Genomic DNA, 13,192 nt, shown 5'->3' with positions numbered 1-13,192 from the left:
AAACTTTGAAAAATAAAATTGAAAGATTAAACCTAAAAATACAAAAATACCATGGACTTGGACAAAAAATACCTTAAAAATACAAAAACACTTGACCATATGTGTGGTAGGACCAAGAAAATAATTTGGACCATATTTGGACATGAATTAATGGCTTTGACCACATGGGAGATATACTGGACAATTTGAGACTTACCAAATTTGGAAACAAGGATGTTTTTATAATTAATATAAAATATCAGGATTAAAGTGCAAATAATATAAAATATGGGAAAATATTTGTAAATATTTTTTTAGTATTTTATTCATGAATATAGTTAAATTCTAAGAATTTTACCACTGATTTTACTTTATTTAGATTTATATTGAATTAGTTATGATTTTTCTAAGTTTCTATTGCATGAAAATAGTATTTTGAGAGCAGTGTACTTTGATTTATTATTGTCTTAATATCTTTTGGTAGCATTATTTTATTGATCTTTTTGTATGAAAATACATTTCTTAATGGAACTATGCTCACTCACTTGATTTAGAATTGAAATAAAATAGTTATGAATTTTGAATATTTTGCTATGAGTAAATGTTTTCCTGAGAAACAACATACTTTAAATTATTTTTATCTTAAAATTAAAATATTCTTTTATTTTATTTATATTTTTTCTGAAAGTAGACTTCATAAGGAAAATAAGCTCATTGAGTTTGATCAGTTTGAAGTTAAAATCAATTATTTATGATTTTCTCAATATGTTGTTGCATGAGAGAAACGTTTTTGTGCATATTATTGAGAAACCTATTTTTATTTCAAAGGGTATAAGTGATGTTATTTTATTAGTATTTTTGCATAAAAATAGATACTATAAGAAAAATATCCTCACTGGTTTGATGAATTTTGGACTTAAAATAAAATAGTTATAATTTTTCTTTTTAACTAATTTTGAGAAGTAAGTTACTGTGAGTAATAAAGGATGTTTAGGACTTATTTTGAAATCGGAGAGTGATAATTTTTTACTTGTATTTTTTTTGTGAAACATATACCCAAAGTGAAATAATGCCGCTGGTTTCATGAGTTTTGATGGTGAATTGAATGATTTATGATTTTTCCAATATGTTAAATTATGATATTTTGTGGCATGTCCTAAGAAATTAAAGCACAAATTGATGTATGTGAATAGTTTGATTTTGAAAGTATTTTTATATGAATATAGACATGTTAAGGAAAATAACCTCACTAGTCTCATATGTTTTGGATGAGAAATGAATTTATTATGAATTTTCTAATGTGGTGGCTGTTTTATGAATTAATATGAGACCAGTAGATATGAATTGAGATTTAATGAATTCTCTGGACGTATTTGAATTTTGATTGTAATCTTATATTACAGTAGACATTTAAGGGAAGAAAGTGTTGGTAATTTTATGACGTTTGGACTTGTATTGAATTAGATATGAACTTTACAAGTTGATTTATGAAATCTAAAAAATTTTGATTGTTAGCCATGTCTATGTGATCAATTGTTCTCTTAATATAGAGATGTTATAATGTACCTGTTAGATAGTTAATGTCTATGAAATTGTTGTGTTTATGTTTGTGATGGTGAAAGAGGTTGAATATGCTACAGTACAAGTAAGGAGCAAATAAGGTTGGTTTGACCATAGGAAATAGGAGAGTGCCTAAGACATATAGGGACAAAGCCTAGTTAACTTGTATCGTAAGTAGTGGGAACTTTGCTAGCCTATCTTGACAAGCACTAAAACATACCAAGATTGGTTTGACCGTAGGCTATTGGTAGTGATCATAAAATGATAATTGTGTACTTATGTTCTGTATCCGGTAAAGGAAAAAGATGCATTTATGACATTAGGAAAATTGCAGACACAAAACTCTCAATCTTAATCTGAAATTAAAATATTAGATAATTAATTAATTACTCTATGGATAATTCATAAACAAAAGACATTGAATGATTGTTGTTTGATGCTTGAATGTTATTTTATTTATTTAAGCATATGTGTTGTTAAAGCTTGGTATTACTTGATGTTTGAATGTTGTTTTGTTCATTTAAGCATATGTATTGTTAATGCTTGGTATCGTTGATGCATGAATGATGTTTTGTTCATTTAAACATAAGTATTCTCTATTTGATTGTTTATGAATGTTTGTACTCACCTTTATCTATCTTTTTTTTATATGTCCAATATATATGGATGTAGAATGAGTGGAAGTACACCAATCACTTGATAAGTTTGTGTAATTAGGCCCTCTTTTACAGCCCATATATTCATATTTGACCTTTAATTTATTTAAATTTTACACTTATTTATATATTAATTATGCATTTTGGTATAAAGAAACCGCAAATTGATTTTGGATGCATTTTGGGCCCAAATTGATGGAAGATTAGAGTTTCGCAACAGTTAGCACGCCTATACCCATTTAATAAGCACGGGGGGTGCTTTGAGCCCATGCATGGTCGTGCTTAAGGCCTTGCACGGTCGTACTCATCTGCGGGAAGTCTAATTATGAAGAGTCTTTAGGGTTTTCAAACCCTATTAAAACGGAAACCTCAGGCATCGTAGGGATACCATTTTTATCTTGACTTTTGCTCTAGGATACATCTCATCTCGTCTCTCTTGCACGGAATTTTTGGCATACTCTTGGTGAGACTTGGAGCTTCGAGCGACTGTACTTAAAGACTGAGAACTCATCTCATTCTAGTTTGCTATCTCTTTTAATTATGACTTTGTTTATGATTGTTTTAGTTCTTTTCTTTAGCACGAGTAACTAAGTCTATAGTTAGGGCTATGTGAACTATTGTTCATGAATTTATGGAGTTTTGGCATTTGAATCTAAATTTGATTTCTGTTTCGTGATTAGATTTTATCCTATTACGCTTCTCTCTTAATCCTAATTAATTATATCGTCAAGCGACCGTACCTCGATTAATTAATAGATCTATAAGGTAAAACGAGACAAAGAATTAGGTGGACCAAATCAATCTTTTTCTTCTAATTGTTATTAAATTAACAAGTTCATAGGTTTCTTAAGCTTTCTTAAATTGATGTCTTACATGACCATTGAGGATGTTAATTTAGAGAAAAGAATATTAATATTGCATGACCATTGGGTATTAATAGTATTCGTATGAATGATTAGTAATCACAAGGAAATTAGATTTAGAGTTCAACAAAAAAAATAACATAAATGATTGAATGAGAAAACCCATATGCCTTAGGTTCCTCTCCGATAAGTTTAACCAAGACGTGCATTGTATTCCTTACTCTTAGTTTTATAATTGATTTTATAAATTTTTATTTTAATTAATTTCGTATCTTTGAAGCTTAAACAATTGAATTAGGAAATTCTTAGTAATTGAAAATCAATTATTGTAGGACGATATTTCGGAAACTTAATTTAAAAACCCTTTATTACTTCTCGATGGGTATACTTGCCCTCCGAACATCACTCCTATGCATACCTTGACTTTTAGTATAGGAGTTAGGGAGTGGAGTTCCAATGACTCCAAACAAACCATCATTTTTTAGAGTTTTATTATATTAAATATAACTATTGTTAATAACTCTTATGTTAATCATACTATTATATAGAGAGAAGTTAGAGTTAAGGTACTTTTTTCTCTTTACCATGCAGTTGCATATCTTGACATTGATCTTATCCTCTTCCAACTGGGTTAGATGATTGAGAAAGAAGTTAGAGTGGAGGTATTTTTTCCTCTTTGCCATGCAACTGCATATTTTGACATTGATCTTAATCCTTTTCCAACTAGGGTAGATGATTGAGGAAGAAGTCAAGAGGAGGAAAGAAGTTTATCTTATTTATGTATTATGAGTTATATGCTTATTTGGTAATGTTTAATAGTTAAATAATTTAGAAAAAAAATTTGGTGACATGTAATATTATTATGCACTTTGAACCTTGTGCTTTAGCATGCACACACACACACACACATATATATGGGATAAGATCTATTGACATCTACACCAAATCTCAACTGTACAAATCAAATAATTTAACGATTGAAAATTTACCTCTTTCTATTATTATTATTATTATTATTACATACTTTCAAGTAACTTTGCAACCGTTAGATTATTTGATTTGTACTATTTTAGCATATTTTAACTCATTTATCTCCTTTCATCAATTTAAACATAGTCTTAAATTTTTATTTTTAACATTATTATACAAAAGTATGTAGGAGTATACAAGACTAAATGTGTAAATTTTTTCTAACTAATGATAACTTTGAACTACATCTACAAGTGAAAATATCTTGTAACTTTGATTTTATTTATTATTTAAGTCTTATTCTCTTTTACATTATTCCTGCAGTCTTATATTTAAAATAATATTGTCTAGTTTAGATGAACTTATTGAAGTGTTTACAAGAGTAAAAGATTAAACAGTAAAAACAATCAAATATTCATTATAAGTTAAAATCAACTTATTTTATATTTTTTTTAAAATTTAAAGACTATAAAATATTTTTAATTTATGAAAAAAATTATTATTTTTATATTAAGTTTCTTTTCTTATAAATGCTTATCCAAAAGCTTATTTAAATTGAGTTATATTAATTATTTATTAACAAATAATGACACACTTTTTATACATAATATATAGTATATGAAATAAACAAGAAGCCAAAATAATCCCAATTGGAGGAAATATTTAAAAAACACATCTGTTTAGCAAGTTACATGATTTAAGTATTTAGAGTCAATTACATAAAACGAGGAGAAATAGGCGGCGATGTGAACCATTGAATTTCATTAGGATGACATTATACCTATGTTTAAAGAAAAATGTTGGATGGTAAAAATTAAGATGATAAGAATGATCTAGTCTTATTATTAGATAAAATAGGCAGCTCAATAAACAGATCTAGGGAGCAAATCTTTAAATTTCACCCCAATCCCAGCAACCCCACAGAGAATAAAGAGCCACTGAATCCTCCCACTCTGTCTCAGGAATAGGCAAAACAGAACAGCTAGAAAGTTTAAGAAGCCCAGGGATCCAACTATCCTGCCAGAATTTTACAGTCATACCATTACCTAAAACCCAGCCAAGTCTAAGGGAAAAAAGTCACAAACGCCTATCATACCTTTCCATAAAGGCGAAGCATGCAAGCTATTAGAAACTCTGGGGAATTTTCCTAAATCAAAGCTATAATAATAAGGTTTTTGAACTTATTTGGGACTGGAAGGGCCCTCATAGTTTATCTGTTTTTCTTTGGAAAGTTGCTCATGGTAGACTTTTAACTAATGAGAAATGATTTAACCATAAAATGACTAATTCTCCTTTATGTGCTAGATGTAATTCTGCTAATGAATCTGTTATTCATGTTTTAAGGGATTGCTGGTGGACTTCTAGATTTGGCTCAAGCTCCTTCCTCCTGATAAATGGTCTTTATTTTTTAGCATGGGGCTGACTAATTGGCTTCTTTTAAACTTGAATTCTCTGAATTTTGCCTTATATCCTTGTTGGAAATCTCTGTCTGCTGTTGTTACTTGTAACCTTTGGAAGAATAGGAATTGTGTTATATTTCAAAATTCTCCTTTGAACAATGATGGTTTGCTGAATAAAATTATGTTTGAGCTTGAGTATTTGCTTTCTTATGGCAGGGATACTGGTGCTGTTCATGGCTGTAGGCTGCAGCCTCAGGATCAAATCAATTGGCAACCTCCCCCTGAGAAGCAGTTCAAGCTTAATAGTGATGGCTCTGTCTTTCAATCTTTGGGAAAAGCTAGTTGTGGGGGCCTTATTCGAAATCACAAAGGCAATTTCATAACTGGTTTTTATAAGTCCCTTCATTTTTGTACTCCCCTTGAGGCTGAACTTTGGGGTCTTGTTTGGGGCCTTAAGCTGGCTGTTTCAAATCATATTCATGTTCTTTGGATTGATTGTGATTGTAAGGATGCCCTGCATTTAGTTGTTAATGTTCAGAATAGTGATCATCATTTGTATTCTGTTATCAAGGAAATTAGGGACCTTCTTAGAAATATTCGTTTTGTTAGATTTAATCATGTTCTTAGGGAAACTAACCAATGTGCTGATTGGATGGCTAAATTAGGAGATGAAGTTGGGTTGTCTTTTCTATTGTTTTGATAAAGCTCCCACTTCTTTAGAACCTTTTCTAAGGCTGGATGCTCTTCAAGTCTCTTGGCCTAAGTTTTTAACCTAGTTTGTTTTGTGCTTTTTTGGATTTTTAAGCTTCGTTTAAAAGCAAAAAAAGAAAAAAGAAAAAAAGAATGATCTAGTCTAGTCTTCGAAGATGATAAACCCACTAAAGATAGGTGGAACGAGTAAAGGTTAAATGTAAAGCCAATTTAACACTTAACTCGGTGTGTAATTTAGCAAAGTAACAATATATGGTATGGCAGTTTATTTAGTGGAACTATGCATTTGCTCTTGGACACACCATATATCGACTTTGATACTAGTTGCTGAGAAAAGTCAGAAAAATCTTCACATTCTTTATCTCTAAAATTCTGAGATACAAAAGGAAAGGGACACGCATGTTTAACTTGAATCAGCACTTATTATTTATCTACCAACTCACCAAATGAATTTGTTCCTTCCAAGTTTTGCACGAAGAAAATTGCAAATCTTATTTTACAATTTTTGCACATGTAAATTTGTTAACCATTTTCCTTACAATTTGGTACCAATAAAATTGTAAATATTTTTTTTTTTATAATTTTTGTATTCTAATAAGTAACTGTTCAAGTTCCAAATGCATCATTAAAAAATTACTAAATCTTTTTCATGAGAATTAGATAAATAATATCCACTTTTGCTTAATGTTTATATAGGATTTGAATAAGGTGAGCTCTTGGTAAGATTTATAAGTGTTCCCAAAGCATTGAAAGCAAGCTCAACGTTAGGTGAAATATTAAATTATAATTATATATTATCTAAATTATTTGTGTCAAATTTTAATAAAATTGAATATTTATAAGATTATTGTCAATAAGTACTCATTTAATAAATTATAAATAATATATCAAATAATTTTTATAACATAAAAGATAATAAAAACTTGTTTTATCAATTTGAGCACGGTGAAGAGGACTTATACAAATTTTAATGAAGAGAGTAAATTAGATATAAGATAGTTAATCATCAAAGAGGCATAAAAACAGAAAAAATTTAAGTAAAACTATTAAGAATAATTTATAAACATAATTTATGATAAAACGTCTTGACATTATTTAATGAATATAACTCAATCGGGTTTTCCGTAGAAAAGGTCAACTTGTCTCCACAACTAAAAAAATCAAATTAATCATAAATAAGGTTAGTGGGTGGAAGAAGCGGGAAGAGGCATGGGGGGAAGGGAAAGCGATCCGCAGAAACAACTGTTGAACCTCATCCGCAATTTCGCCGCTGAGAAATCTCAAGGAGGTACTCATTCCATTCCAATAACTTACGCTTATTGCTACAATTATATAATATTACTGTTTCTTCGAAATTCAACGGCGAAGAAAGGAGAGTAGTTACTCTCAGAAAGCAAATCGAGAAGCTTACTTGGGAGCTGAGCGAGGCCAATTCAGAGCTTGAAAATGCGAAGCGCTGCAAGGAACTGGTGGAACAGGATCTCAAAGGCTTTGAAGTTCAATTGTTTTTAAGTGAAGCTTCGGCTCAAACGCTAGAGGTTACTTAATAAACACACTTACTCTCACTCTGTTTAATGCACTCCATACTTTTAATTTAACTTGAAAACAGGCGAGGGTTTCTCTAATTCAAGACCAGATCTCTGCCGTTGGATCTGACTTGGAAACTCTCAAGGTACTCTCTACTCACTCTCTTTGGGGTTTCATTTCAAATATTTTGCTCTTCTCATTGAACCTCTTTGTGCTTTCATAATGACCCAAGAATGAAGAAGCAGCATTACGGTAGCAGATTGCCGCTCTCCCGTGCTCGTTTCGAAATTAAATTGTTGGTTTGTTCTATTTACTTACTGCCCTTGCATCTGTGTTGAGTTTTCTCGCTTTATGCAGTGACCAATTCATCCACAACATGCTTCGTCTGAATGCGGAGATAAGGTTCGTGAAAATATTGTGCATGGTTTCCATTTCAAGTCAATAGAATAGGATTTATTAATTTCTAAAAATAAAAATTTACCTAGTTATTTCAATTACTGCTTCTCTGTCTTGGTTGTGTTTTTGATATTGCTGATAGGTCAAACATATTTCTTGAAATTTTCTGAACTACTTCTATATTAAAAGGTTTCCTGCCTAGTTTACAGTATATAATTGTGTGTTCTCTACATGCATGCATGTTTTCCCTTTCCTTTGGTTGTTTACAAGCAAAAATGTACATTTTTCTGCGACTAGGTCTTTGAAATGTCTTTGACTTCAAATTTTGCCTCAAACGATCACCTACAACCACCAAAAGATGCCTAATAATTCGTGGATACGAATGCACATAAAATTTAATTATGGTCATGATATGCTGTGAAAATCCTCGCACTATTGCATACTTACTGGAATTTGGGCATGTAGAAAACTTGATCATTAACATGTCATTTTCTCAATCTAATCTCATAACTTTCTATCATGTATCTTTTATCTATATTATTTGGATAGTGCGGAGCTTAAAGTGTACCTATTATAGAAGAAACTTTAGCAGCCTTACAACATAGCTACTGATTCCTTGGTAAATGCAGGAAATTTCATCATAATATCATTACTTGGGAGATCGATGCAGTAGATTGTGCAGCTTCCAAAGGTTCTGTTTTCTTTTTCACTGTTATTATGATGGCTGTTAGTCTATGTCTTTTATATAAAAATATGAGGACATGAGATGTGCAGAGCTAGAGGACACTTGAATTGTAGGAGATTAGTTTTTACTTTGTTTCTGTTCCTTTTCACAAGGTGCTTTGACTGGATAAGATTTATATTATTTTCTTAAGTTTTTAGTTTACTGGCTTCCTAATTAATAGAGATTTTTTTAAATCATGTTTAACATTGCTGAGGATTTCAGCGTAACTCTGCATGAGCTCCTTATTCTGATCTTCTTCCTTTGCTCTTTTCTTATCGGTGAATTTGAACATACTGTAATTCCTTTACAGTAACAAGCTTTTATACTTAAAGTTGTGTCTGGATGTAATTTGATTTTGCTTTAGATGCACCGCAAGTAATTATGAAAGAGAACGATGCTGAAGTTGCTTTAAAGGTTCTTGAAAGTAGGCTTTTGGAGTTAATATCTCAGACTGCTAAAGCGGATGAGGAATACCAAGCAGAGCAGAAAATTTATAAGAACGTAAGACGAGAATTTCAGGGTTCCTTCCTTATCTTTATTTTCTTAATTTTCATTTCACCCTTTCTCAAGTTAAGGAGAACCTGCAGGTCCAACAGCAATTGATTGATCACGAAAGAAAGGTTTCCTTAATGAACATGATAGTCATGGAAACAGAAGAATTGCAGGATCTAACCATATATCCTTACAAATTTTTAACTGGTGCAATTGTTTGATAGTCTCTGCCTCGCAGGTTACACAACCTAAAATCGTAGAATAATTTCACTAACAAAGAACAGTAGAATACCCGTAAGTCGATGGAGGTGATTTACAAATTGTAAATGAAATCAGTGAATTTAATGGGTATGTTTCACTATCATATAATTAGCGTGCTCCATTGTTATAAGCTACTATTTCGCCATGATTCATTCCGAGGGCTGAACAGTATACCTAGAAACTATAGAAGGCGACACTTGATCAATGCAAGAATATTACTGACCAAAATCAAGCTAATCACAACCTAGATTTTTGTCATTCTGTAAATCTCATCAAAATGAAAAGAGAGAAAGAGAGAGAGAGATGAACAAGAATTGTAATTTTCTTTACAACAGAAAAGCATGCTATTGTTCAATCCCCCCTTCTCGCAAATTAGATTTTGTAGTTAATGTGATCTTAGCATCATAAATATAGAGAAAATATTTTAATTGATTAGCAGCATAATCAAAGCAGAGTTACGTCCTTAACTGGAAACAAGCAATCTTCTAAATTGGAAGCAACATATAGTTCACTTGGTGAGGAGCTTCAAAGGAGATGCATGTGTCCTAGTTGTCATCTGGACAATTTGGATTCTTTCAGCGAACTTGTGGCAAATCAGGAGAAATGACGTTGTTAGTGGTCTACTTGACCAAACATTAAAATGTTGATATCATCGCACTGTGATGATACTGAACTTAGTTCATATTTAGTTGTCTAAATTCAAACAGACTTGGTCGTGCCTTAAACTGATTTTTCTTTCTTATGTTTGTCCCTTGTAGATTGCATTAGCTACCGACCAACAATATCCGTAAAATTTTTAATTCTATATTGTAATATTTTCTGCTTCTCGAAGGTATACCTTTCTTCTCGACAGGGATAGTACTTAGTATACATAGACAGTTTTCATCAATGCAAAACAAGTTGGATTTGTAGAAATTTAGGAAAGGAATTATACAACATTTTTTAGATAAACCCTGCATCGTTGGCAGTTAGCATCCTTTTACATACTTCCCTAACAGTTAGGTCAAGTTTCCCTCTCATTGGTTCTTCCCCAGCCATAATTAATGGAAATCATTAACTTAGAACTGGGACTCCATGTTAAATGAAGGCGTACTATGTTGATCTGATTAGGGTTTCATATTTATGAAACATGCAAAGAGCTCATACACGGTTAGGGGGCAATGTCGCTGGGTTAATATTGTGCGATGCAACAAGTCGAGGATGGCAATGGCCCTGTCCTCATTCCATATTTGCAAAAATGATTCTTTATGAGTCAGGTAAATACTCATTTAATTTGTTTGAATTTGGTTTTATTACAGTACTCATGTTTATTTACTTCTATATATATATAACACATACATCGTAAGTATATCTATAGTTAAAACTAAAATTGTAAATAAATACTTGTTATAATTTCATATATATTGTATTATAATTTATTATTTTATTTGAAATATTTTTAAAATGTTTTATTTTATAGTGATATTTATACTTCATTAGTTCAAAATTAATTTAGATATATTATATTTTAGTTTACAAATTGTAGATATCGGGTACGAGTATTGAGTTTTAAGTACCTAACAATATTTAACGAGTCAGAAAATGATACTACAGTACCTTATCCTTAAACCCTACGAGTCCTCTCCTTGATGGCATAATTTCAATACATGGTGAGAATAGTGGAGAAACAAGGATTTGGTGAAGAATAGAGGTGTCAATTAAATTTCAAGCCCATCGTACAACCCATCTAGCCTTATATTTTTACACTAAATTTTACAGCCACTTAAATAGTTTAAACTCTAAACCACACAACCTACCTACTAGTAAAAAGCTAGGACCAGGTTAGCAACCAATACAAATATTTGCAAAGTGATCAAATTCAATGTAAATTGCAAAAAATAAATTAACTAGAAAGTAAAAAAAGTAATATTCATGACTCATTTTAAAATTGGATCCAATTCAAACAAAAGCTTCCTCCACCCCGGTCAACAGGGTTTTGTTATAGAGCCATGAAAAGCTGAAGTTAATTGCCATGAAGCCAACCACTTGCGTCTTTCACTCTGTTAAGCTATATATTTTAGCACCAAGGAAGAGCGCCAATGACACTGGATAGATTTTACATCTATCACCTAATGATGAATGCAAAAATTAACCTACCCTCCATTCTTCTCAACTGTCTCCTTTATTTTGACAAGAAGCAAAGAATACATGGTATGCTTTTCATTAGAATTTCGCATCAACACAATATCGACTACATTGACGGGAACAACTGGTGGTTTGGACTCAGTTTAAAGCCACTAACCTTAAGCAAATAAGAATTTATGTGCACTGTTAAAAAAATGCAGAAAAGAAAATCATATTTTTAGATGATGAAGAAGACAAGAACGATGGTCTGACCATCGATTTGGCACTAGATAGCCAACAATAAAGAAGGCTTTAACTATCTTATAGTTGATAGTCAAAAAGACTAAATTCATCAGTCAAGAGAGACTGGAACCTATTGAGGAAGATGATCTAGAAATGATCATCACTATTGAAACAGTCAAGACACAACATGTCAAGATCAAAAGGAGAACAAATACAATAGACCAAGCTTGTGCTACCAAAAAGAAACTAGTCCAGAAGTAGCAATCAATTTAGCTATGTGAGGAGTCTATTCTTTCCTCTCCACAAATCAATAATCCTATTTTAAAATGGTAGACTAAGGTTTATTAAACCGGTATCCAGTTATTAATGCAAAAAAGGCATTGGAACGACCTAAGTTGATATTTACAAAGGATGAATAGTTGAATTGACCAATCGTTCAGGAAGCAACATTTGGTGACAAGAACCACCAAAATTTATCAAACTCTTAAATAGACACTAGGAAAATATATTATAAAACCATCTACATAGATACTCATTGCCCCAAATCGGCTTGAGTCCTCGTCTTTCACCATTCATTCTGAACAAAGGTAAAATGATAAGACAACGCCCTCATTCAACACCTAAGGTCACCCTCTGCATGCTTCCAGACGATGAAAGAAGGCTAATCTGGTCAAAGACCAATGTTGATGAAGCTAACACCAAGCTTGTCATAGCAAACCACTTAGCTCGCATAATGGCTAAAGCATCTTCTTTCGGTCTCTCATTACATATAAACTTTTCGTTGATTCTAAAAGATAAAACATATGAATAATCTCTAAATACAAAATGATGCAACAGCCATATATCACCAGCAACAATATATTAGTTTTAAACAGTATACAAAATAAATATTCTAGAATTGATGAGCTGTAAATTGAAGAGCTGTAGAATTGTACAGGAATATTTTCTGCTGATTTTTTATTTTTTCTTATCCCTTTTGGCCTTTTATAGCATTCACTTTGTATATATACATTGTAATAATTTGATAGAGAATATGCAGAATCGATAGAGTATACACAGAATTTTATGCCTCTATTCTTGTTTTTATTCCTTTCTTCATTTCCCTTTTATGGTATCCAGAGCCTTTAATTTTCATGGCAACAACAATTTTGATTCCCCAGGTCCTGAGGACAACATGCCACCACCTCCTCCTTGTGTCTTCTCTGACCCTAGTCAAAATCCATCTAATCCCTTTTATATCCACCCTAGTGAGAGTCTATCCTTTGTTATTGTTACTCTAACTCTATCAAGCAATAATTATCAGTCTTG

The 13,192-nt window shown here is 31.6% G+C and overlaps 2 protein-coding genes across 4 annotated transcripts; both read left to right on the top strand.

Moving 5' to 3' along the window:
* The first annotated feature begins 5,440 nt into the window (after window positions 1-5,440).
* Window positions 5,441-6,127, top strand: LOC113849610. The gene has a single exon (XM_027479628.1). It carries the CDS (start codon window positions 5,441-5,443, stop codon window positions 6,125-6,127), a length of 687 nt encoding a protein of 228 aa, XP_027335429.1.
* A 1,178-nt stretch (window positions 6,128-7,305) lies between these two features.
* Window positions 7,306-10,243, top strand: LOC113849931. Of its 3 annotated transcripts, none has more exons than XM_027480185.1 (8): window positions 7,306-7,426; window positions 7,507-7,676; window positions 7,748-7,810; window positions 7,898-7,917; window positions 8,023-8,067; window positions 8,691-8,752; window positions 9,150-9,286; window positions 9,978-10,243. In XM_027480185.1, exons 1-8 carry the CDS (start codon window positions 7,348-7,350, stop codon window positions 10,143-10,145), a joined length of 744 nt encoding a protein of 247 aa, XP_027335986.1. In that variant the 5' UTR covers window positions 7,306-7,347; the 3' UTR covers window positions 10,146-10,243. The 3 variants fall into 3 exon arrangements, with proteins under 3 accessions (XP_027335986.1, XP_027335984.1, XP_027335987.1); XM_027480183.1 differs by having other exon boundaries at window positions 9,975-10,243; XM_027480186.1 differs by having other exon boundaries at window positions 9,373-10,099.
* Window positions 10,244-13,192: the final 2,949 nt, after the last annotated feature.

This window comes from Abrus precatorius, unplaced genomic scaffold (assembly GCF_003935025.1).
Source record: "Abrus precatorius isolate BTA unplaced genomic scaffold, Abrus_2018 Scaffold9, whole genome shotgun sequence".
Taxonomy (NCBI): domain Eukaryota; kingdom Viridiplantae; phylum Streptophyta; class Magnoliopsida; order Fabales; family Fabaceae; genus Abrus; species Abrus precatorius.
The sequence above is the reverse complement of the archived record's forward strand: the minus strand, read 5'-3'. Positions and strand labels throughout refer to the sequence as shown.